The following is a 26,993-nucleotide window of genomic DNA, read 5'->3' as shown; positions in this document are numbered from 1 at the left end:
CGGTCTAAAACAGGGTGGCCAAAATGTTGTTCGCAGACACGTGACCGGTCAACATCCAGAAACAGCCAGCAGCAGCCAATAAGAGTCAGGCAGATTCTTATTGGCTGCTGCACCCAGGGCCGGCGCAATGTGCTTAGCTGGCCCTGCACCGCACGTGCCTACTCCATTTGCCAGGCCCCCACTGAGATTTTGTTACCAGCGGGCGCCCAGCATCTCCTTCCCTGCAGCCAGAGGTTGGAGCTCGCTTCCGAGCTTCGCCTTCCGGCTCCCGCTGTGGGTGAAGGGAGAGACGCCACTACTGGGGGCACCACAAAAGGGGCACTGTATAAGGGGAACTACTACAGTGGACATTATATAAGGGGTACTACTACTACTGTGGGCATTATGTGTATAAGGGGCCACAATGTGGGAATTATGTATAAGGGGCACTACTCTGTCGTAACATGAATAAGAAACACTACATGTGGTGTAATGTGAAGCAGGGGCACTTTGGTGTAATGTGAATAAGATTGTGCTACTGTGTAGTGTAATTTGAATTGGGGATACTAATAGGGGTATTCAATATGGGTGCGATAACATCGTTTGTTGCGTTAATATCACTTGTTTTGCTTTTACAACCTATTCAATTTCAAAGACTTATCGCAGTTTTGACAAGTCTTTGATAAAAAAACGGTGATAACTTTTCACCATTGAATAGGTGTCGAAAAAAAGTGCAGAATTGGAGTTTAGGGGGTGCAGGCTTAAAAAAAATAGCCTGCACCCCTGAGATTGACATTTATAAAAGAACTGTGTCAAAAAAAGTTTAGAAAAAAAAATAGGGACACCCCAAAAAATTAATTTAAAAATTGGGGTGCAAAAAAAAAAAAAAATGGGAAAAAATTGTTAAACAATAGGGAAATAGGTTCAGGGCTATTCTGCAAGTATGCGGCCGGTGTTTTCTAGAATAGATTTATAGCGGCAGGTGCACAAATGCAGAATTTAAAAAAAAAAAAAACTTACTTTAGGGACTTAAAAATATGCTAGTACCCATTTTCATGTACCCCAAATTTGATGGGACCACTTAAAAAAATAACCTAAGTGCTCTTCTGCATCACTTCTTCAATGTCGGGAAAAAAGCACCTGCTGTGGCTATTTAAATCCCTGACTTTCAATTAAAGGCTAAAACGGGGGTACCCATAGTGTTCCCCCATGTTTTTACAACTTTAGGGGGGTCTTGCAATTATTTTAAGGAAAAATTCGTAACTTTACGCAAATCCAACTTCGGAGTTTCCCGTTTTCGTTAATTTGATATTGAATACGGGGGATAAGCGGGCGCGCGCAGCAGACTTAACGCAGAAAAAAACTCCGATATGAAACGTTAACTTCGGCAGTGAAGTTAACTTTTCATATTGAATACCCCTCTAAGTGTGATATCGGCAGGCCAGACCCCACGCCTCTTGCTGCAAGGTGACGCATCCTTTTTGCATGCCACACCCCCTTTCTAGGGCTCGGTAGATGACAAATGTTTTTTTGGCTTTATAAAGTAGATCAGAGTCCAAAAGTCTTGCAACCCCTGGTGTAAACGGTATACAACATGATTGACAAGTAGAAGAAAAAAAACAAAGAATAAATCTTGATATGGTACAGGAACCGTTACTCAGAAAAAGTTTGAAAGTCTCACTAAGATTTTCTATATTGAATCAACTTGTATTTTATGAAGTGGTAATTTCAACTGTGGCAGGCATGTGTGTCAATTTGCCTTGTACAATTTAAAATAGTAGGGAAAGTGTGTAGTTCATCCTAGCTCTAGTGCAGGAGTTGGCAATAAGCAGCCCTTCAACTGCTGTAGAACTACACGTCCCAGCATGCCCCAACACAGTTTTGCTATTTAGCCATGCTGAAACTGTTGCAGGGATAAAAGGTCTCCAAATTAACCACTAAATTGCTTATCTATAAATAAATAAAACCTGAACACCAACTAAACTACCTCTGATTCCAGCAAAGAACATAATATGTACACAAGTGAATGGCTAATGTAACTACAGTAGGCATTCAGGTCATTAATCCTTATACCAGCACACACCTCCTATATACACTAACACATAGGAATGCTGTGTGTGAACTGAAACAGTAGCAATGATCAACCCCTACTCCTGCGGCTGTGGTAGTGCACTGCACAGGCTGTTACCAAGGCACAAGCATGTTCAAACCCTGCAAGAAGAGTAAACATTGTAATTGCTACAGACCACACAGTGGAGAATACCATGAAGCTGCATGCATACCAGGTCATGTTGATAGGTTTATAGTGCATACCCCCTTTGGATCTTTAACAAAGTAGCTTCCACTTGAGCCTTGTGAAATTCTTTCTGGAAATACACCACTTTCAATAGCTTGTTCGGCTCTGTGAATCACATCAGCAAATTCGATATCATCCAAAATGATGTTCAGCTCTTCACTACCACCATGACCTACAGCGAAGAAAAACAAAGTGTTTAGCAAAGGTGGATAGGTTTAATATTGATACAGGTATCATTTTGTCATCATCTCTTATATTTAGGGCTTATTCTAGCAACCTGCACTTGTCACAGCCCGTGTAGTTCCTCTTTGCTGCATGGGGTTTCACTCTCTGCTCTGGGGCTTCTAGCGCACTCAGCTGATGCAACAAACTCCTGAGATATAGACCTGAGTGTGCTAGAAACACCAAAGCAGAAAGTGACACCCCAGGCAGGAAAGAGGAACTGCACGGGTTGTGACAGCTGCAGGTTGCTAGAATGAACACTAATAAAGCAGATACTGTATAGTGGAGACCTCATGCAATAAAGACTAATAGAACGATTTAAAAGGAAGCAAATAAGTTTAAGGGAAGGAGTGGCGTAGCAGTGAACCAGAGAGGTTTCAGTTCAGTGGAGAAGCCACTGATAACTAGCTCACGCTTATTAAGTGCACCACCAACCATCTGTCTGATTATTTATACAGATAAGTATGCAAAATATTCCCTAGTAATAAAGGTCATAAAAAGAAAGTCACTACTCAAAGAGCCACACACAGTATTTTATTGGCTTTCCCGGACCCCTAGCAACCATCAAGTACAAAAAGTTGCCACAAACCATATAGCAGCAATTCAAGCTTTCCCATTTGGCAGGATCCTTTATTTGTAGGATACCACAGAAGGTCTACAGCACTCTACAATAGGGAGTCTATACAGTTGAAGTGTGAAAACTTACAGTGCAAGACAATACAAAACACAGGTGTATGAGAGCCATTTAAATATTACTGTTGTGGCCGGGGTCCCGAGTCACACAGGCATGCTGGCCACCACTGAATACATCGTCATGCTGTGGTGCCATAAAAAGGGGAATTGCTGACCTATCTGCCAATTGTGGACTAAATATATAAAGCCAATGTTATGCAAAGTAGGCTTAAATATGTACATCTTTAACAGTGTGTTTATATTTAATGGCTGCCCTGGAAAAAAAAATTAAGTCCAGTGAGTGTGCCAGTTGTACAGTCCCAATCCACAGTAGAAGTAGATCTTAAGAAAATATCCAAAACGTCCATAAAGAATGCAACCACACCGTGACAGTGCAGCGAGTGTTATCATACGGCCGCCATCTTGTTTGGGTAGTTATCCCAAACAAGATGGCGGCTGTATGATAACACTCGCTGCACTGTTTGACACTTAAGTTGATAAAGACGCTGCAGAGCATCGAAACGCGTCCGAGTGTCTGTTTATTTCTCCACCCTGTGCTATCTATCATACCTACCTAGCGTTATTCCCGGGATCCATCTTTCGCTGTAGGATTGTTTGATATACGTAGGGTATGTTGACTATGTGCTTTTATATGTATTTTTAATAAACTTTGGAGTATTAGCTATCCGTGGTGACTGTTTGGTCCCTTTATTTTTGGGGCTCCGTGGACTCTATCCATATGAGGAATCTGCGGATTTGTGATTGTTAAAGAAGACCCCTAAAGAAACTGCTACGTATCTGCATTATACTTTATTCATGTAAGCTTACATGTAAGCACCATTTGTTGCTATCACGGTGTGGTTGCATTCTTTATGGACGTTTTGGATATTTTCTTAAGATCTACTTCTACTGTGGATTGGGACTGTCATCACCTCTCCATCCATTTCTAACATTGGAGGTGTACAATATTTATGGCATGAACTGTATGACAAGAGAGTTCTCTTTTTCAATGTTTTTTCATATGGACTGATTGAAATACGTTCGGAGTCTGTGAAAAAGGTTCATTATCTGGAACATCTCATTAGCGCGGACTTGTAAGATCATTTTCTATATGTTTATGATTATATTTGTAAGTTGGTGACTTATATTTTGATCTTTTTTCTGCTGCTATATGAGGCAGCGCCAAAAGGTTGTGAAAGTCTTTTTCCTTTTTGATTATATTTTAACCCAACTCAGGGTCACAAATAATACTACACAACTGGATGTATCCAAACCAATTAGAAACTGTTGCAAATGGAAGAAAGTGAAGTAACCAGTAGCAACCAGACGCCAACCTTTATAAACTAATATTTATGGAAGTGATGGGCTACGGGCGGCCCCCAGAGACTACCTGTGGCCTACGACTCCTTGCCGCTTTGTTGGTTATAACCTGTAACAAGTCTGATATGCCATTACAGATAGGAGTCTGACTAAATGTATTGTTTTAATAATAAGAGTAATGTGCGGCCCTGAACTGTATCAAGATGCCTTTTGCCACTGTAGAATATGAAAGCAAATGCCTACTTGGTTGCTATGAGTAACAACACTTCATGTATTTGTCATTTCTACTAGCAACATAGAGCACAGAATGACCAAATGATTAACACATCACCCACAGGAGGGAGGTCAGTTGGTCAAACCTGAAAAGGTCCCATCTATGACTACTTAAAGCTGCCCATACACAGTAAGTTTTTTTGCACAATGTGTACGATTTTGATGGATCGTAACGATCAATCGTGCACATCGTGTGTTGTTCATGTACATTTACGATGCCGATGCGCGTCCCCACCATCGTAGAGCTGGATCGTAGATCTTACGGATAAACCGTAAGATTGCGATCTATCATGTACAATATGATACATAATATGCATATGGGGATCGTATGATCGTAACGCTCAATCGTACATCATTTTGACTACATCGTATGTAGAATTTCAAGGGCAATCGTACAACACATCTTACAACAGAAAATCGCACCGTGTATGGCCGGCTTAACCCCCTTCTTTAGCCAGGTACAGCAGCTCAGTTTTTCAGATGGCAAAGATAAGGAAGTTCAATTCATACTCCCTACCCATAATTAGATGGATGAATGGGTATAAAAATAATAAAAAAAAAAAAAAAAAAAAGAAGGATTGTTCCAAGTAAGACAGTGGGCCAAATGTAATAGACTGTGAGCTTGTGCCGCTGCGGAAATACATGAGAGTATGCCCGTATTTTTAAAGCAGAAAGCATGTGAAAAGGTTAAAAATCCAGCTTGGTTTAGCCTTTAACATGCTTACTGCTTTAAATATACAGGCATACTCGCAAGTATTCCCGTAGTGTGCTCCAGCTCGCAGTTCCATTTAGCCCAAAAACTTTCAGTTTTTACATGAATTCTACTTGTATCGTGAAAGTCCTTTTTTTGAACATTACTTGTTCCATTTTCTTGCATTTACTACATTTAAATAGAGTTAAATACTAAACAATGATATTGAAAATATATGTTAAACTGGAAGTAAAAAATGCATACCCAACGCATATTGAACATGTATGCGATTTTGGAGGTGTATCGGAAAACCTCTCTCAAATGCACATAAGTATAATAAAAAGGACCCCAGGATATACTTGTGATCCAATTTACTTTTCTATGCAGTATTGCACTTTTTATACAGATTCTCAACAACTCCAGAGCATGGCTGGTAGAGTCTGCGGACACTCGCTCTAGTACCAACTTGAGCTCTACCACCCTCCTCTGCTGGAAGTGCAATTAAACAGTTGCCATATGCTGCAATTTAAGTGACAAATTGAACAATGTATAAGTAATTCTCTCTAAAGCTAGAATTGCAGCAGAGTACAGTGACGTTATTTTCACAGTAATTGGAGAGGTGTTATATATAACTCAGCTCTACAGAAACATTGAGGAAGAGCAGAAGTGTTAAACATCTTGATTACATTTTATTAACACACCGCTGGCTTTACAGCTTGCCACCTTATTAAGGTATTTTTATGTGGCTCTCCATAAATCTGAACCGTAGTTGTAAGGACTTGTGATCCGATGATAGAACTAGGAACCAAAGTGGTTCCTTGTTCCGTAATCTATGCATAAATCATTCAAAGTGGATTTCATGTGCTAAAAGTTCAAATACTATGCAGTTCTGCATTTACAAATGTAAATCCCAGTGATCTCACATGAAACCACAGGGATTTGTATGCAAGACAAAGACTTAACGTGCCCATACATCAGCGACTGTTTGTCGCGATCCGGCAATGGGAAATGCCGGCGTTTCCGGGTGGAAACGCCGACCTCCCACCATTTATGTTCTGCGATCCGTCGCCGGATCACAGGCATTTGTCATGTTAAGTGTCCCCGATTTGAAGATTGCGATCATTTTTTGATCGCGATCGTCAAATCGCCAAAATCCAACATGTTGGATTTCTGCGATCCTGCGATGCCGGGTTGCAGCATCGCGGCAATCCATCGCAGATCGATGGGGCCCATCAGTCCTGTGAAATCCATGGGACACTCAAATCAGGCTGGATACAGACCAACGCTAATAGACCCATGCAAAATGGATCTTCTAATTGAGTAACAGCTACTAAAAGTTATAACAATATCATCAATGCAGTGCCACAATTGTCATAGTCATTAAGGTACAAACGACATCTGGATAAGGTGGTTTTAAAGGGAGAAGATTGGAACAAGGAGCTGGACCAAGATAATACAAACACATTTACCAAAGTGTATCCTTAGTGACAAACACCTCTGTTCTAACTGAGGGTTGGGTACGGGATCCTGGCGGTCAGAGTACAGACAGCGGCATCCCAGCAGTCAGAATCCCAAAGCCTGCAGGTAAGTACCCTAACCCTCCCCCTAATCCACTTCTTCTGTAGTCTAACCCTAACCCTCAACAGCCTAACCCTCCCGTAATGCCTAAACCCTAACCTAAAACTTATCGTAGGGATGTCAGTGGTCAGGATTTCGGAGCCAGGATTCCAACTGCTGTCAAGATTCCGGCACCGGGATTCTGAGCTCCGGAATTCAGACTACGTCCCCTAAATGATACCAAAAGACATAACCCTTTATCTGTTGCCGATCTAACATTTGCAGTCGACTATAGGAAGCAAGACACCATGATTGTTAAGTTACAAAGAAACGCAGATGTGTGCAAGTGCATGGAAAGTTTGCAAGCTTTAGGGCCCCCATACACCTACACGATTTGTAGACGATCACACGATTTTCGACTCGACGTACGTTCAGTCTTGTTGAAATTGTGCATTTTTTCATCCGATGCGCGCTCCCGTGGGTCCTTCAATCGTATCTTATGATCATATGTGCAGCACATATGTTCCATCGTATCGTGTTCAGATCGTGGCATTTTTTTTTTTTTTACATGCGATCCATTGTGTGGCAATACAGTAATTTCAATGACTGTTTGTCCCTATTCCCATAATAGGCGTGTGAGGCACAGGATCGATCTTACGACAGATCCTGTGCTAATAAAAAAAAAGAAATGGTGACGACGGGACTGCAGGGTAATCTGATGTGAATCGGATCGGATGCTGATCGCGTAGGTGTATGGGCCCTATTAGGATGCAATAAAAGGTTACAGGAGATAAAACACTTCTATTACCCAAGAGGTGTATGCTAAATATTTCATTTTTTACAGCAGCATAAGCTTTACACACACCATGGCCCTAACTGTGTGGAGTTTGTATATTCTCCCTGTGCTGGCCTTCCTCTGGTTAATCCGATTTCCGCCCATACTCTCAAAATATACTGGTAGGTTAATTGGCTCCTGATAAAAAAAAAAAAAAAAAAGAACCCTATTGTGTCTGTGTGTGTGTACATGTGGTAGAGGGAATATAGATTGTAAGCTCCACTGGGGCAGGGACTGATATGTATGGCCACATATTCTCTGTAAAAGCACTACAGAATATGTGTACGCTATATAAACAATTGGTAATAAATAAAACATACAGCCTGATAGCTCATCCCTTAACTGGATTAACAGTTCATTTGCCACTGTTGCTATAAATGTAAATAATCAAACAATAACGCTGCAGCAAATGATGCAGCCCCAGGGGGGCGAGAGTTGAAATGGGCGAAAAGTGACCTGTTTGGGGCTCAAACATCACTTTTCCCGATCGCGCCCAGCACTTTGGTCGGGGGTAGCCGTTTTACGCAGCTAAACCCAACCACTTTGGGCACGATTAGCATGAAAATCAGCAACAATTGAATAGTGCCCTGCTATCTGCCATCACTTTAGATGGGAGATCCAGACCGCAAAAACAATTGAATAGCACCCTTAGTGTAAAGCACACCGGGCTTTATACACTGAATGTGACTGCTGCTTTCAATTTTCAGCTCCAACCTGCTAGAAAGAGTCAGCTCTTTGAAAATATTATAATATAGATATAATTGTTTTATATTGCTGCCCCAAAAAAGGCCACTTGTGGCCAGAAGGAAATAAAGGAAGAAGATATGGGAGACCTTTGGGGAAATCATTTATACTACTATTACCATGTGCAGGCTAATTTCACGTTATCACATTGGGGGGAATTCAAATCAAAGCGATGTTTAATAGCCGCGGGAGGGAGCTCCCGCAGCTATTCAATTCACCGCACTGTTTGGGCGCACTAAGGATTTCTTCTCGCACCCCTCTGGGGATGCGAGGAGAAATCCGACCAAAGTGCCGGGCGCGCAGCTATTTTTCTGCTTAGCGCAGCACTAACAGCCGCGCGCCTGACCCTTTTGTCAGAGGATGCTGGTTAACGCGCCTTAACCGGCATTATCTGACCACACAGCGCACTGAATTGAATCGCCCCCATTGAGCTCAATATTGAATCATAGTCTTGCAGATCAATCACTGACCATTTGCTTTTTATAGACAAATGATCATTATCCAGAAAGCAGAAGAAATAAAGTTATTTAAAAAAGTGGTGGTTTATAAAAGCCGACACTTCTCAACGTTTTCATGTGCGGAATTTAAGACAGCAAGGAGATTAATAGTAAAGCACGGCCACTGCTTGTAGGTAAACCCAGAAGAATCCAAAATCTAAGTGCAAAAAAACCCCATGGAAACAGGATAGCTACCTGTTATTCCCTATTCATAGACCGTCAAAGAGCAAAAGTCTCAAAATCACCAATTGTAAAAATGGTTCAGACAGACTATTAATAAAAAGACTGATAAAGCCCCAGAGGAAAAAAAAAAAAAAAAAAAGAGGATGGGAAGTGGGAAGATCACACATACAGAGAGGCTTAGGGCTTACTCAGCAGCACAGCGTCAGTGACCTGGCCTGAGAAGCCACATGTTACAGCAGAACAGGGTTGATCCTGTTCCATGGTCTGGTTTACAATCACCATTTCCCGGAACCATAAGTTTGGATAGCCAGAGAAACCAGGATAAGGATTTCCCAACCAGTTAGCATTTGTAATTTATCTAGCACAGTCTTTGAAAGGACAGAAGCAAATTGGTTGCTTTGGGCAGCTACTCCACAGCTTCATTCATCTCCCCCATTAAAAAGAAGGCTCCATCTTCACGTCATCATTAATTTCACTCTGTGGTGATGTGTCAAGGTGGAATAGAAAGAGAATTACATAATGGGCAATGCACTTTCCATGACTCCTCCAAGACAGCAGCCTTCTATATCTCTTAAATATAAATAACATTTCACCATTCTGAACCACTAGCTGATGTACACGGTTTTACCCGGGTAGACCTTAAGGTGCCCATACACAGTGCGATATGCACCTTGCTATGCGACTTGTGATCCGACGGCTGACATATCAGGCGGTCCCCACACACGGAGTGATGGGATGGCCTACTGCCCGATATGCTGGCACCCCCACCCACATAGCGCTGCATGGGATCGTACATCGCATCCCCAGATCAAGTGAACATGCATTAAGATCTGGAGGTGCGATTTACGTCCCCACGGGAGTGCGCACTGGCCGATATACTGTACGATATAGCATCAATATTGTACCAATCCGTCGGATCGGCTGCTATATCGCACCGTGTATGGCCACCTTTAGATATTTACCATTTCCATCTTATCACTCCAGTAACACATTAATCCTTCACCTCTATAGTAATGCATCACTGCTATAGTAAGACATTACCCTCCCTCCCTTCAATCGACCATTCTGATAAGTGACAGAATTTAGTGCATACCACAAGTTCTCAAACTCTGGGGCACATGTTCTCAAACTCGGTCCTCAGAACCCAAAACATTGCATGTTTTCCAGGTCTCCTCACAGAATCAGAAGTGAAATAATTAGCTCCACCTGTGTCAGTAAGTAATGAATACACCTGTGCACCTGCTGGGTGACCTGGAAAACATGAACTGTGTGGGGTCCTGAGGACAGAGTTGAGAACCACTGCTTTATACTGTAATATTTTATTTGCAACATCCGTTTCCTCACCTATCTGACTTATGCAGGTCATACATATAAGACACGATACCTCGATCAAAAACACATTGATAATCGGCAATCAGTCAGAGAATCAAGAAAATTTAACATGTAAAAAAGCCCTGACTCACAGATTCCAACCATTTTCAGGTCGGAATCGTTGAAAAGATTGTCCAACATGTTGGATTTCTCCAATACACCTACTCCGGCAGAACAGGAAATTGCTCCGATACAGCCTAGATGTATGGGCCCCATTAGCTGCAGTAGGATAATGTGGGCCAAAAATCTACGGCCTAATTCCAGATTTTGCCAATGCCAATCCAATGATTGGTATACATCAATGATTGGCGATCTGTCAGGCAATCAGGGAAATTTAACATATAAAAAAAAAATCCCTGACTTCCCCGATTCCAACCATTTTCGGGATGGAATCGAGATTGTCCAACATGTTGGATTTCTCTGATCCCCCGAACCCCGGCAGAACAGGGAACTGTCCCAATACAGCCTAGATGTATGGGCCCCATAAGCCAGAAACTAATAATGTTGAGCTGGCGTATTACAGCCGATTGTTTCAATATAGTTTAAATTTAAAATCAGACATGAACACTTCAATAACCCAGGTGCGATTTTACTGGATTAAATCTGTTGCCTTAACCACACTGCCATCTAAGAGCACATCTGAGGCAATGTTAAAGCCACGCTGCAATCTAGGAGCACACCTTGTTCAATGCTGCAGTCACACTGCCAGATAGAAAGACATCTGGTGCAATGCTATATCCACACTGCCAGCTAGGCACACAGCTGGCACAATCCTGTAGTCACAACTGCCAACTAGGAACACAGCTGGCACAATTCTGTAACCACAACTGCCAGCTAGGAGTACAACTGGCACAATGCTGTAGCCACAAATGGCGTGATGTTGTAGCCACAGCTGCCAGCTAGAGGCAAATCTGTCACAATGGAGCAGACACACTGCCAGACAGGAGCATATCTGGCAATGTTACAGCCACACTGCCAGGTAGGAGCACATCTGGTGTGATCCTGTAGCCACAGTGCCAGGAGGGGGCACATCTGGTGTAATGCTGCAGCCACACTGCAAGGAGGGGGCACATCTGGTGCAAGCTGTAGTCACATGCCAGGAGGGGGCACATCTGGTGCAAGCTGCAGCCACACTGCCAGGAGGGGGCACATCTGGTGCAATGCTGTAGCCACACTGCCAGGAAGGGACACATCTGGTGCAATACTGTAGGCACGTTATGCAGCCGTGTGTGTACGTTGATGAGTGACAATAAAGTTGCCCCATGTCACTGTATGAGCCTCCCCCAGCAGCAGTTACCTGCGGAGGAATGCAGGCTCTCCCGGTCTGAGGAGGAACTAAGCCGTGGTCTCCCTTTCCTCCCCGCCTTAGGTGACGCAGCCCCGGACCTCTTCAGCAGCGGCTCCTCTTCCCCGGCCTCATCCTCCCGAGCCCGGCCAGGGAAATACCGGACTGCGCTTCCGGGTGTCACCCTGTCCTGCTGAGAAGTGACCGGACCGAGCGGCGAGGCTTCCCCTCCAGTCTCCGCGGAGGGCTCCAAGAACACCAGCAGTGGCGGGGAGGCTCCCGGTCCTTCCTGCGTCCCCTCCGCCATGGTAACTCCAGGAAGCCGTGTATCAGAGACTCGCGTGCAGCACAGCCATCCCCACACTTCGCTCGCACAACACTAAACTAAGAAAGGTCTGACCACGTCACCGAGCCCCGCACTGCCAAACAGCGTTTGGACGCTCCCTAATTGGCTGAGCAGCGCCCCAGCACTCCTCCTATTGGCTGCGCAATGCTACAGCACTGCTCCTATTGGTCGGGGTTTATAAGCCTCCCGACTAACGCAGACCGGCACTGTCACTGCGCATGCGCGTTCCTCTGTCAGTCCGCCCGAGGTCTGTGCGGTAATACGCTGTGATGTCACCCGATCAACAATACCTCAACAGCAGCTACACATGAGCAAAGCTCAAGCCTAACCTATCAGCTTCGCCGTTGTCCACGGATAGGGAGGTCTTCGTGACGCACCCGGCTTGCAACAGTTTCCAGTAGGTGCCGCTCTATCCTCTGCTAGAGCGTTCTTGTCTGCTCTGGGCGGGTGACATTGGGAGACGCTCTATCACTCTGACTTCCTCAGTCTCGTCTCTGTCTCTCCGGCTCAGGAGGTGACTTTCCCCTGTGCACAGTGCAGGCCTCAGGCAGTCCCCGGTGTGCAGCATGGCTCAGGCAGCACAGAAGCTCGTTAAGACCGTCGTAGTGAAGACGCCCCAGCTTGTGAACGGTGAGAGGAGGAGGAGGAGGTGTGCGCAGGAGGGTGGTGGGTTCTGCCCAAGGGTGTCCGGGACGTGTAGATGGCATTATGCCCGCTCTAGGGGCGACCACTTTAGGTTTTATCCAGGAGTTGTCTATTATTTCCTCCCTCTCTGTTATAGCACCAGTGTTGGGCAGCACGGTGGCGTATGGTCAAGCCCTGAGAGGTCATTAATTCAGTTCCTGACCAAGGCCATAACTCTGGCGTTTGTACGTTCTCCCCGTTTGTGTGAGTTTTCTCCCATAATCCAAAAACCATACAGTACTGATAGGGGATGGGCATCAATCTCTGATCTTTTGCAGAGATCGTTTTTCATGCCCCACTGATGGCAGTCTATAGAACGATTCAGGGGTCCTGGTTCTGAGTCGGACGCAGCGGCCACGTTGGACGCACTGGAGCCATATTTTTCGTATGCGTCTTGAGTCACGCTCTGCATGCATCCACATTTTGTATGTACTAAGTCTCAGTACATATTTGGATGCTGCATAAGGGGCGTTCCTGGGCAGTGATTAGGAGGTAATGGGGGTTGCTCAAAAGGTGCACAGAGATTTTGCGTCCTATGGGAGTGTTGCAGAAAACTGTTACCTACAAAGGCGCTGAACCGCTCACGTGGGAAGCAATGATCAAACGGCGGTAACTGCATCTGCCATAGGGCAGGTGCAAGTGCGTAAAAAGACTTACAAAGCTGTATTTCAGCATCTGCGCACAGTGACAGTGGGCGTCTCAGTCCTCGCACATTCGGATTGAATTACGCCTGGGAAGGGCATTGTAGCGACATTAGCGATAAGACACGTACACAAATCAGGTCGCCAGAGGTTTTTATAGAATCAATCCAAATACCTCAATGCTGCAGCAGTGAAATATTGAACTGGTCACTGACGTTTCCTGCTCCATAACATAAGTCGGATTTACTTTTTCTTTTTCTTTTTTCATTTGCTTATGCGCAATCTTTTATCTAAACAGTAATGGCGCATGCATCAAAATAATATCAATATTATTTTGCTGGTCATTTTCTTCTGCATTACATGCAGACATAACAATCGATGTGGACCACTGATTGACCATCCCTAATCCCAATGTCATGCCACCGTAAACTAGGGGTGAACAGAGGCCCTGATTCAGAGCCGGACGCTCTGACAGAGCGCTCGCTCTGATTCAGGGCTGGGCTATTTTTTTTTTTTTTTTAGAACGGCCTCCTGGCTGCTCGCATAGCTGTGGACCACCCACAGCTATAGCGAGCGGCCAGGAAGATGGTCGCGATGGTCAAGACTATCGCGACCATCGGGCTTGCGACGAGACCCTTGTGGTAGGGTCTCGTTGCCGCAAGCCCCAGAGAGATTTCGGCTCTAACAGAACCGAAATCTCTCCCACTGACATCACTCATGATGTCAATGGGGCCACCCCCAAACGGAGGCGTTCACATGGGAACGCCTCCATTTGGGCAGCCACTGCCCCGGCCCGCACACCAAAGGGGGCGTGCTGTCACTCAACAACGACAGCACGTCCCCTTTGGTACGAGACCCGGAGCGACGGAGTGCCCGTCGCTAACCGGGTCTCGCGTGGCGTGCGCGCGACGGAGCCGGCAGAGAGCTTCCATGCATGCTTATTTGCTGCTGTCATCGTATAGTTGATTTATTTATTTTATATAACCTTTGTATTGTCAGGGCTTCACCGAAAACTTAGGCAGATCTAACCACTGACCCTTAAAGGCCCCATGATGAATTGTTTCTACATCAGGGTCCATAGGGTATCCACATGATACCTTGGGGTATAGGTGATGACGTCAGGCATCGGGCACTATAGAGTTAAGTTTTCAGCCTCCCAGGATGCACTAGGGTCCCCCTCCCCGTTGGTGCCCGGCTCGGAGTCGGAGCACCTGTTTAAAGGGGGGCTAAGGATAGCCCCTGAAGTTTTCTTCACAGCAGGTGTGGCTGCACATCTGGAAGTACAGCATGGACAGTCACTACTGACATCCATGCTGTCTTCCCTACACCCCCGCTGGTACCAGAACGCCGGTACTGATCCGGGGATGCTGGTAAGCATCTGGGGTCACAGCTAGCGGTGACCCCAGATGTTTTGGACCATGGCCGGATTCGAGGAGGCAGCAGGTAAGCAGCGGGGTCCCGCGGTCGGTCTCTGCTGATACATGGTCCAGAGTCCCCAGGCAGGGGGCTCCCTGGGCACTGGCTGCAGCGTGGAGCCAGCTAACCAACCTGCGCTTCCACTACCCCCCTGGGACAGTGGACCGCAGCTAAGCTGTAGCGCTGCGGCGTCCCAGGGGTTAATTGCATGCCAGGGCAGCGCACCTTCCCTGCACACAGCCCTCTCTGCACCTGCCGATTGGCCCTGTGGCAGCGCTCCTCCCCCAGGCCGGCCTCCTCTCTGCTCCTCGGTGGCCATCTTTCAAGAAGCATGGTGAACGCTGCTGGAAGCTGTTGATCGGTGGCATCACGGTCTAGGTCCCCCGTCAATACCTCTCCTCCGTTGAAACAGGTCTGTGTATGCAGCGCTGTGTCCTACCAGGCTCTGTGTCTGCGTAGTTGAGGAACAGCACTGATAGTGCAGGGATTAATTTCTAGTGTCAGCCATTTCACTGTCCCTGCTCTTCTTCTGCTAAAGCCCTTGCGGTGCGGTGATTGCAGGGTGGTTCTCCCACTATACTAACGAGTATTTGTGAGAGTGGTCACATACTTACCATCGTGTCTGAGAGTGAATTTCCCTTCCAGCTTCTGTGTACTACGTGCAAAGTACCAATAGCGGAGTGGGAGGGTAACGCGGAGGGGCTATGTCGGCAGTGTTATTTTTTGGCGCGGCCAATTACTGTCACGGCTCCGGTACAGGAACCGCCCTGGGCTTGTTTCGCCGAAGCGCTTACATCCCTAGTGGGCCAGTTAGCTCCGCCACCTGCGTTTTCACAGATGGGATTGTCCCAGCAGTCAGTGGTGTCGTCACCCATGCAGGGCTTCCCGAGACAACTGATGGTACCCCACAGTCTCCCTATTTCCCCTCCCCAGGTTTCACAGGAGCCTGCGTGGGTTAATTCACTGACAAGTTCTGTACAGCATTTGTCGGACGTGTTACAAGGGGAGTCTGTGTTGCTGCCACATAAGCGGCCGGTGGCGTCTCTGTCCGCTCCTTATGAGCATGACGACGTGACGACCGATGATGGGGAGATTCTGGATCTATCTGACCAAGAACCTCTCTGTACTAAAGAGTCGGACGCTAAGTCCAAGGTTTATATTCCTGGCCTTATTCGGGCAGTCCGCACAGCTTTAGTTATTGAGGATGACTATCCTCCGGTGTCCAAGTCCAAATATGCCTTTTTTAAGGATATTAAGGGTGACTCCACAGTGTTTCCTCTTTCGGGTCAGTTAGTAGACCATTTAGAGGAGGCGTGGAAACACCCTGGTAAACGGTATCAGCCTCAAAGACTCTTAGCGGTGGCTTACCCGTTTGCAGACAATTACTTTTCTAAGTGGGAATCCCCTCCACAGGTGGATTCTCATGTGACACGCCTAGTACGAAGTGCCACATTGCCCATGTCCTCCTTGAGGGATGCTACGGACCGTAAGGTGGAGATCTGCCTTAAGTCCATCTATTCCCTCGCGGGGGGGGGGGGGTTTGCCTTGGATATCAGTACCCTCACATCTCGGATTTCTTCGGCAGCTGTTGCTGCTCGTCGCACCTTATGGTTGCGATCCTGGAAGGCGGACGCTGATTCCACTAAAGGGCTTGGAAGCTTTACCCTTTAATGGAGAAGTCCTATTTGGTACAGATCTGGACAAAATTGTGGCCACGCTGGCGGCAGCCAAGTCTGCATGTCTCCCGTCTGCTGCAGTCCCTTCCAGTTCGGGTACGTCGGCCTTACAGGGCCCAGGGTAGGCCTAAAGCACAGTCTTTTCCCCGACAGGCTGGCCCCAAGAAATCGGCACAGGCCTGGAGTACCAGACGTCCGGCCCCTAAGTCTGATGACAAACCTGCGGCCTGACGGTCCGGGCCTCCCTTTGGGGGATCCCAAAGTGGGAGGCTGCCTGCTGCAGTTCGCCCAGTGTTGGTCGGTAACCACGACAGACAATTGTGTTCACGAGGTGGTTTCTCACGGGTATGCCCTCTCCTTTCGGCACACGTCCCCATCCCGATTCTTCACCACGGGTCTTCCCTTAGACCGGAACAAAACCATGGAACTGCGGAAAGTTTTGCACACTATGCTCCAGGCTGGAGTTATAGTGCCTGTTCCATTCTCCCAGAGGGGCCAGGGTTTCTATTCCAATCTATTTTTGGTGCAGAAACCCAATGGGTCGTACCGTCCGATTCTCAACCTCAAACCTCACGAGTGTTCACCAAGGTTATGGCAGTCATGGCGGCTTTCCTGCGGCTGCAGGGGGTCCGTATGTTGCCGTACCTGGACTACCTTCTGTTGGTAGCAGGATCTCCAGAGCTCCTTCTACGCCACTTGGATCTGACGATTGCGGTACTGCAACGGCACGGCTGGTTAATAAACTGGCAAAAGTCCACCCTGATTCTGTCTGAGGATTCTGCACCTCTGAGCCTTATTGGACTCCAGACAGCAGAGAATCTTTGTGACGGGCGAAAAGATCTCTGCCTTACAGATGAGGGTGTGCATTTGTCTGCAGAGTCGCCGTGTGTCCCTGAACTCGGTTACTGGGCTCCATGGTGTCCGTATTCGACATGGCAGAATATGCCCAGTTTCACTCCAGACCTCTGCAGCAATTGATCCTGTCCAAATGGAATGGACTGCCTCCAGAGGCTCAAACCCCAGACGATGGTGCTCACTCCGGAGGTTCGCCTGTCCCTAGCCTGGTGGTTGCAGACGACCCATCTCAACAAGGGTCGTCCATTTTGGGTGGCGAACTGGGTCCTGTTGACAATGGACGCCAGCCTTCGGGCTGGGGAGCGGTCACGGGTCCACACTTGTTCCAGGGCAGATGGACTCAGGCGGAAAAGGAGCTTCCAATAAACATCTTGGAACTCCGCTCGGTTTTCAATGCTTTCCAGCAGGCACATCGGGTTCTCCAAGGTTACTCCGTGCAGGTCCAGTCGGACAATGCCACCACCGTGGCCTACATAAATAGGCAAGGAGGAACCCGAAGTCGGGCGGCACTCGTAGAGGTGTCCCGCATCCTGGTCTGGGCAGAGCGCAATCTCCCGGCCATATCAGCCGTATTCATCCCGGGAGTCCTCAACTGGGAGGCGGACTTTCTCAGTCGCCAGGACGTACATCCGGGAGAGTGGTCTCTGCACCAGGACGTCTTTCAACTTCTGGTGGACAGGTGGGGTCTTCCAGAGATCGACCTCATGGCGTCACGACAACAAGTTGCCGGTGTACGGGTCTCGAACAAGAGACGAAAAGGCGTCTCTGGTGGATGCTCTGTCCGTCCAGTGGACGTTCCGGTTTGCTTATCTCTTTCCTCCGTTTTCCCTTCTTCCACGGGTAATCCGGAAATTCAAACAGGAAGGAGGGACGCTCCTGTTGATAGCTCCCGCGTGGCCCAGGAGGCACTGGTTCTCAGACCTTCAGGGTCTGTCCGTGGACATTCCTCTGCGGTTGCCGCTGCGACCAGACCTACTGTCACAGGGTCCTTGTCTTCACCCGGACCTGACTCGGCTGTCTTTGACGGCGTGGCTGTTGAGACAGCCATGTTAAGGTCCAGGGGGTTTTCCAGCTCTGTAGTACGAACTATGCTAAGAGCTCGGAAACCATCTTCTGCAAGGATATACCATCGTGTGTGGCATACGTTCTTCCAGTGGTGTCGACCGAGAGGTTATGCCCCTCGGGAGTTCCGTCTGTCTAGAGTGTTAGCTTTCCTACAGGCGGGACTAGACCATGGGCTACGCCTTGCTTCTCTGAAGGTGCAGGTGTCTGCCCTGTCCGTCTGGTTCCATCGTAGGATTGCTACAATCCCTGATGTGCGCACCTTTATGCAAGGTGTTCTTCGAATTCAGCCTCCCTTTGTTCCACCGCTGGCGCCTTGGGATTTAGCTGTGGTCCTGAGGGCTCTCCAGGGACCGCCGTTTGAACCACTGGGCTCAGTGGACCTTAAATGGCTGACAGCTAAAACAATTTTCCTTCTGGCCATCGCTTCGGCCAGACTTGTTCTGACTTGGGGGCTCTCTCCTGTAGACCCCCTTTCCTGATTTTTCATGGGAACAGGGCAGTGCTGCGTACTTGTCCTGATTTTCTTCCCAAAGTTGTTTCACGTTTCCATATCAACGAGGAAATCGTTGTGCCGGCTTTTAACTCACCTGGTCTTTCAGTGGGTGAGGCCACTTTGGACGTTGAGGAGGCCTTAAAGATGTATGTTGACCGCACTTCTTCGTTTAGGAAGTCGGACGCCTCGTTTGTCCTCTATGGCTTCCGTAAAAAGGGTTGGCCTGCTTCAAAGCAAACTTTGACAGGTTGGATTAGTATGGCGATTTCAGAAGCTTATATTCATGAGGGCCTACCGGTTCCATCCTCTGAGAGGGCTCATTCCACTAGGTCTGTGGGTCCTTCGTGGGCAGCTCGACGTGGTGCCTCTGCAGTCCAGATCTGCAAGGCTGCCACGTGGTCCTCTGTCCATACCTTTGTGAGGTATTATGCGTTTGACACCTTTGCCTCTCAGGATGCTTCCTTCGGGCGGCAGATTCTCCTTTCAGCACAGGAGCGTCCCCACCCTTGAAGGATACTGCTTTGGGACATCCCCAAGGTATCCTGTGGATACCCTATGGACCCTGATGTAGAAAATATGAGATATGGTAAGAACTTACCTTTTGTTATCTCTATTTCTACGAATTCCATAGGGTTCCACAGGACTCCCGCCCTGTCGCACCTGTGCTGCAGATGGGCTTTACTCTGGTCACCGGTTTTTCCGTCTCCCTCCGGTGAGAATGTGTTTCTTGTGTGTGTCCAGAACTTTCTTCTCTCTCTTCCTTCTCCTCCTTCGGCCTATGGCTTGGTACGTAACTAAGATGCCTTGGGGCGGAGTATAGGAGGGGGACCTTAGTGCATCCTGGGAGGCTGAAAACTTAACTCTATGGTGCCTGATGTCATCACCTATACCCCAAGGTATCCCGTGGAACCCTATGGACTTCGTAGAAATAGTGATAACAAAGGTAAGTTCTTACCATATCTTTTTTTTTTTTTTTAGTTTTCTCACATGAAATTGTATATTGATCAGGACTCTCCTTTTAGATTGTTCTACTTCTATATAACTATTGCGGGAGCTTTACTGATGTTCCTAGAAAGGCCCTGTGTCTAACCATAAGTATTGTTTTCCTGTGTGTATTGCTGCTCTCAACACACACATAAAATTTCAGTGCGCTGAAACCTGCTGATGTAAACAGTGCACTAATCTCCAACTGTTGACTTTTAAAGGTGCCTATCCACTAGACAATTAAAGCGATTGAACGATATCGATATTTTTTGAACATCGTTTGAAAATTTGGTCTTTTAGACATCTATCATCGTGCAAATATGCTGGTCAACCTGACAATATCGTCAGGTTCAGCATGTTTGCAGATGATTGGTTGTGCCTGCACTGAAAAAAATATCATTCAGTGTGGGCACCCTGCAGTGTAGTGAACGAATGAACGCTAACGATATCGTTCAGTCTTTTCACTGTCTGGTAGTGGATACTCGCCTTAACCCAATACTCAAGTCAAACCCCAATCTTCAGGTTGATTGGAACAGCCATACACCAAGGCAGGAGTGAGACCTATTGGGTGATAATTGTATAACGCGTAGATGTAATTATGGTGCTGGGGGACAGTGCAGAACCTTCTAAGAGCTCTAACCCATTTCTGAGATGTCCATGTCTAATAATGGGGGGCTGTACTAAAATTCTAGCACACATTGTCAAGTCTTTAGAATTTGTTAAGTTTCTTTTTATATTGGATTGCCTTGAATTTTAGGGCCTGATTAATACCCGCTCGCAAGTGGGTCAATGATGGCCCAATGCGCATGCACACGACTCCCAGGATGCACTTTGTTCACAGGAATAAAATTACAACCTAAATGAAGGGATTGTTTACCCATTCATTCACATCAAATTGATGCAATAATCTAGTCCTGTTTATAAAAAAAAAAAATTAAGGCCGAATAGCTTTTCAATTTATGAAGATCATTTCTGCTTTTCACTGCTAAACATTAGTGATTTTTACAGTTTTATACTATTACAAACTGATGGTCCTGCAAATGAACTAGAGTGGGACTCGCAGTTTAGAAAGCATTGGAGGTGATAGTGGTTAGCTGTCTACCCACACTTTGTTTAATTGCATGTCTGCATTCTGCAATAGTGTGTATATTCTACACTCACTGCTTCATTTGTTCTAATGCGGTTGTTTCTTTTTGTTTCTTTTGTTTTCCTTAGCCGCTGTCAGCTTTTCACGGCCTCGACTTGCAACTTTCTGGCACTATGCTCGCGTTGAGCTGATCCCTCCAAGTCCTGCAGAAATTCCAAAAGCCATTGACAGCATAAAGGGACTAGTGCAGTCCTTCCAGAAAGGCCGCTTATCTGAAGTTACCGTCAGGGTGAGAAATTGTCTGACAGTAAAACTCAGTGTCTGTTTTTCTTAGGATCAGAACTGTACCATATGTAATATTTAGGTGTTGTATAAGGTACTTCTGCATCAAAACAGCGGCTGAGAGTAAGCACCGTGTGGTAGGGATTAATTTCCTTTCCATGCATGACTTTGTTTTGCCCGACTCCTTCTGCATCATGCCCAACATGTGATGGATTGTCATGCCATCCAAAGACAAACATGAAGTGGGAATGTGTCACGCTTCCCGAAACACAAATAAAAACATAATTTAGCAAACCCGTGCTTTACATGATTAAATTAATGCAAAAAATATGGAAGTGGTACAAAGTCTAATCTGGTTTCTTCCTTCTGGTCATGGTTATGAAATTTGTCTTCCGTTGCCCTGTCTTGTTTTTTTTTTTTTTATTCTCTTTTAAGAGAGCTTTTAAGTAATTAAAATGTCCTTGTGCTGTGGTTTAACAGGCACTGTAAATAGTGTTAATTCTAGCACCATGCAGCTGTCAAAACCCGTGCACTTCCTCTTTCCTGCCTGGTGTGTCGCTATCTGCTCTGGTGCTTCTAGCACATTCTTGTCTGTATCTCAGCAGTTTGTGGTATCAGCTGTGTGTGCTAGAAGCACCAGAGCAGAGAGCGACACCGCCGGCAGGAAAGAGGAACTGCACGGGTTGTGACAGGTGCAGGGTGCTAGAATGAACACTATACATCCTTAGAGACTCTGGCCCAGCGTGACACGATAACATCACTCAGTTGCTGCTGATTTATCGGCTGCACATTCATGCTGCAAATTTCCAATTACACCACATCGCAAAGGCAATCGATCGGACTGAGGTTTGGTGGTTTTGGCGCCCATCGGAGTACAGCCAACTCGTTGACATATTGGTGGAACCATGTTGCAATGACGTGTGCTTTGTAACATGGCGCATTATCCTGCTGGAAGTAGCCATTGGTACATGGGTAGACTGAGTCTATTAACAAGCAGGTATAGAGGAGGTGACTAACTATCATGTTGTGAGACAAAGCTGCAAAATAAGAACATTTCAGTTTGAAATGTCCTTGTAGTCACCATTATAAAAATCAAATTGTACCGCTAAATAAGAACCAATATAATTTTCTGCCAATTAGAACATGGAGTGTCAGGAGTTACCTGGGGCAGTGCTTTAAACTGTGCTAAAGAAAATCTCCTCTCCCCATTTTCAGCAGAGATAATTGGGAACTTTTTTGAAAACTTTTCTACACGTAGTTGGGTAGAAAAGTTGGCTTCGCCTTTAGTGTCGGTTGGTTGCTATGACAAAATTTTTGTTCTACCTGTAGAACCATTTTAATGTCCCCCAGTGTGATGTCTTGGAACACAAGAGTCAGAGGCTCACTTGTAGTCATTATCTATGTGACTTAAGGCCCCCATACATCAGAGATGGATTGCAGCAATCGTGCAATTTGCAATCGATCGTGTAGAAAAATCTTTCCCTTTTTCAATCGATTGTGGCTATTCTGCAATCTGAAATCGATTGAAAAAGGGAAAGATTTTTATATACAATTGACTGATGTATGGGGGCCTTTAGGAGTGAAAATCAATCCTTATCTCTTTTAATCATGTATATGGATTGTGGGTTTTTTTTTTTGTTTGTTTTTTTGTCAGTTTATATAATTTTGTGATTCTCACCTTTTGATTTACATATTATGAGAAATTAGTACAGCGGCCGTTTTGAGTACTTTTGAGCAATGGCCACCGATGAGGCTATTTGGCAAAACCTCAGTGTATAAGAATTTGATGTCTTAGGGGTTATTCATCATCACTTAATTTATACAAAAGCAGGTGAAAAATACAATTTTCACCTACTTTTGTATAATTTGAGTGTCAGACCCATTCATCATGTAATGCAAAAGATATTAGCCAGATTGGACACTGGAGGATGCAGGGGGGCTTCTGGATCGGGGACACCGGAGGACGCGGTGGGTGAAAGACAGCGAGAAAGAGAGAGAGAGGGGGGGGGGCAGACTCAGTGGGGAAATCCTTATGGATACCTCAGCAGTAAGGGGCAAAGGATCCCTTTTCCCGAAAACCTGACTCCGCAAAATGAGCAGCTTTTCGGAAGTGAGTTTCTGTTAGTGAGACATGATGAATTTTATTTTTTTGAACTTGCAACGAGTTTAAAACCTGACTATCACTAGTGATAATTATGTCATGATAAATAGGCCCCATAATGTGAATAATTACTTTTTAGTTCTATCACTGTCTTTACTCCCAGTGGGTTTACTAACATTTAAAGTCACCCCTACACATCCACACTTTATGGACCAGTTTGCTAGGTACAGGGACATCAATCTGTTTTCAATGGGTAAATTGTGTTTTCCATTTACATTTTGCCTGGTTTGAACCTTAGACTGCAACACTTAATCATCATTTACCTGATCCAAATTTCTAGAACGTGTAATAGTGTTATAATCTTATCAGACATTACTGATCCCAGAGTGTGTGTAAGTTTTCATTGTCCTAAATTCCATACAGTCTCTTTCTGCCTGCTTGCAGTTGGTCTACTGGTCTGTACTGAAAAGGCTGTGCTACTCATTTGGAAACTTCATAAAATGCAGATCGGGGCAGTCTGGATTAAGTGATCTGCAAATTTATTTCAGATGTGTAATGAACTGGAGGCTGTGCCGACAAAATTCTCAATCGGGGGCAGGCACAGAAGATGTTGGTCTGTGTCGCCCCTGTGCATGAACTGCAGAAGTTGAAGTGAACAGATCATAGATCTCCTTGGTGATTACATGAGCTGTTCATGCAGCCACTAAGGGCAATATAGCGTGGTTGCTTCCCGGAGCGTGTATGGATACAAATATTGCAGGCTGCCCCCATTCTCCGTCGAGGCTTTGCCAATAGGCAGATGTTTCAAAAACTGTGGTGATCACGGTCTTAGGAGTCTATGATCTTGAAGTTTTATTTAAGTTGCATTCTGAGTTTGTCTACACATGCGTATGCATATATCCTACTGCATGGGTACCACGTATTGAAGGATAGCTACAACTTGAAACCAGGGTGGATTGTACAATTTAGAGCCTGGATTTAAATCATGGCCTGCCTGCTCCATTCATGTGAATTTACCGCAAGGGAACACGTTAGAGGTGGCTGGGAAACTCCATGACCACCTAAACACGAATAAACCCAATATTAACAACCAGCACATGCCGTTTACATTTTTGTGTGACATACCATTTCTCTGGCGTTTGTATTTATTAACACAAAATAAATGTGAGTGGATATAAAGACTAATCTGCTTCTCCTTTGGGACATAGGTTTGTGTGTGTGTGTGTGTGTGTGTGTGTGTGTGTGTGTGTGTGTGTGTGTGTGTTTATGGCACTGTTTAGCATTTATACACCAGGTCATATGAATTTTATGCTTCAGTTTGGTTGTTTTTATGTTGGCCTGTTAATTGTACTTATGAGCTGTTTTACCTGATTAACTTGACTATCTTTTTTTTTTTTTTTCCCCTTCCCCCGAAACCACAGGAAGCCATGAGGAATGGCCTGGTAGCGACTGAGGTCCTGTTCTGGTTTTACATTGGTGAATGCATCGGGAAAGGAGGATTGATTGGATACAATGTCTGAGACTCTTCTGTTCCAGTTTGTAAAGCTTGTGATGTGACCTGTATCTCTAAAATTATGGACTCAATAAATGAAACGGCAAGAGGCACCCCCTCTGCTCAACTTATACATGGCACCTACTGTCGTTTTTACACATCCAGATGGCTTTCTTCATCAATCATATTTTCTATTAATATTGGGGACTGCAATGTTTTCTAAAGCAGGATTCTCCTACTGCAGGTATTAAGATCCAGTTAATGGCCTGCGCTCCCCGCCTCCCCCCAAGCCTATAACTATTTATTTAAAGGAACACTCCCATGCCAAATGACAGTGTGCATCTACTTAAATGTAGATTTAGGGTTTGATTATGAGTTGGGAGCAAAGCAAAAATAAGCAAGTAACTTTGTACCTGGAATAAACCACATTCCACTGTAAGGGGTGCAAATATATTTATTGTTTTTGCATGCAGGGTAAGTACTGGTGGCTTTTGCATGTAGCCCATTATTGCGTACACCCTACGCAATAATTACTTAGTTTCAAACGATCACCTGGACTCCAAATCTTTGAGGTGACATCTTATATGCAGCATCTGGTCACTATCCGTACAGATGCCAAACGATGTCTTTACGCTGGGACCAACATAGCGTATGCAGCTGTTGTCGACCGACCGTCAGCCCTGGTGCAGCTTACACACTAAATTCTTGGACCAACGATCCAATATCTGACAGATCAGCCCAAGAATTCTATACTACAGGATGTACCCAGCTTTAGATTTGAGTTTGGACATGCCCCTTTCACATTTAAATCTCTCTGTACGTTTTAAATTTCCCCACCTACAGTGCAACATGGTTCTACCAAGGTGCAAAGTTACTTGTTTTTTTTGTTTTTTTGGGTGGTTTGCTTGGCTCCCAAATCAGAATCAGCCTCTTGTGCATAGGAAGACATTGAATCCAAAAAAATAAGATAAATTCAAAATATATTATATCTAAGGCCCTGTGAATATGCTTTTTGAGCACTTTCGTCATAAAGTTGTAGCTAAATTGATTTATTCTCTGATGGGTCCATCTATCATTTATTTGTATACTTCCACAAACTCCGGCCTGTTACATGCTCCTAATAACTTTGGATATATGCATTCCTGTTCTATAGAGTGGATTGAGAGTGAGGCAGAGTTATATTTAATTACACTCAAATAAGATATTCCTTAATGTAACTGATGCACCTGATACAGTCACCTTACTTTTATTATAGTTTATAAGCATGTTTGGATTACCTGTCATACATGCTTTGATTTTAAACAAATGTTTTCAAAATTAGACCTGCCAGATGCAAGCTAGTTTTCGGGATGAGAGAGTGATCATGTCCTGTAAATATATTGACGTGATAGGCAGGTTACAAACCTGTATTATAAGCAGAAACTATTTCCCACTTAGCCCTTATTATATACATAGGATATGGACAACATATAATTTTCGATTACACTGCAGAGCATTTTGAGAAAGAAGTGATCTGTCAGTGCAGCACTTTGCACTGCAACACTGGCACCAATTGGCTCTCTCAAAGCATTAGATTTCTGAGATTTGCCAACTTGTTCGGTTATCTTGGTTTTATTTTGTTAAATGTAAACACTTAATTAATTAACCAAACTCCAATGACCCCCATCTAATGACATGTAAGTCATGCGTTCTCTTTTTGCATAAAGTTGGTCATTGGTCACAGCTAGGAAAAAAAAAGCGCCCTATTTGTCACCATGGGCATCATTTCTATTATGACATTTTGCTGCCCAAACATAACTATAAATTGTAAGTGACTTGCTGCTGCATGCATTGATATGGCATCAAGGCACTGGCTGCTGCAATAGGAACCGTGTGGTGGAAAAAAAGAATTCTGACAGGTTAAAAAAAAGGTACATAAAGTATAACTGATAGGGGGTCGCAAGTGC

At 45.4% G+C, this 26,993-nt stretch overlaps 2 protein-coding genes across 2 annotated transcripts in view; one reads left to right on the top strand and one right to left on the bottom strand.

Annotated features, from left to right (window-relative positions):
• PI4K2B (phosphatidylinositol 4-kinase type 2 beta) overlaps positions 1-12,383 on the bottom strand; it is a 29,603-nt gene extending 17,220 nt beyond the window's left edge. Inside the window, exons 1-2 of the mRNA XM_088455978.1 lie at positions 11,938-12,383; positions 2,293-2,447 (exon numbers count right to left, since the gene is read on the bottom strand). Of these exons, the coding sequence (XP_088312104.1) occupies positions 2,293-2,447; positions 11,938-12,232 (450 nt within the window). The 5' untranslated portion in view covers positions 12,233-12,383. The remainder of the gene's footprint in view (positions 1-2,292; positions 2,448-11,937) is intronic.
• A 179-nt stretch (positions 12,384-12,562) lies between these two features.
• On the top strand, positions 12,563-25,180 carry ATP5MG (ATP synthase membrane subunit g). The gene is made up of 3 exons (XM_088455979.1): positions 12,563-12,901; positions 21,301-21,461; positions 24,977-25,180. Exons 1-3 carry the CDS (start codon positions 12,838-12,840, stop codon positions 25,073-25,075), a joined length of 324 nt encoding a protein of 107 aa, XP_088312105.1. The 5' UTR covers positions 12,563-12,837; the 3' UTR covers positions 25,076-25,180.
• The last annotated feature ends 1,813 nt before the right edge of the window (positions 25,181-26,993 follow it).

This window comes from Taudactylus pleione, unplaced genomic scaffold (assembly GCF_031769625.1).
Source record: "Taudactylus pleione unplaced genomic scaffold, aTauple2 ptg000683l, whole genome shotgun sequence".
Lineage (NCBI taxonomy): Eukaryota > Metazoa > Chordata > Amphibia > Anura > Myobatrachidae > Taudactylus > Taudactylus pleione.
This window is presented reverse-complemented; position numbering and strand designations above follow the sequence as displayed.

What these genes read in the sequence shown, in the direction of transcription:
- ATP5MG (XM_088455979.1), top strand. Translation starts at nt 12,838, where the DNA reads ATGGCTCAGGCAGCACAGAAGCTCGTTAAGACCGTCGTAGTGAAGACG. An exon ending in GACGCCCCAGCTTGTGAACG is followed by an intron (nt 12,902 to 21,300) that starts GTGAGAGGAGGA and finishes TGTTTTCCTTAG; the next exon opens with CCGCTGTCAGCTTTTCACGG. An exon ending in TATCTGAAGTTACCGTCAGG is followed by an intron (nt 21,462 to 24,976) that starts GTGAGAAATTGT and finishes CCGAAACCACAG; the next exon opens with GAAGCCATGAGGAATGGCCT.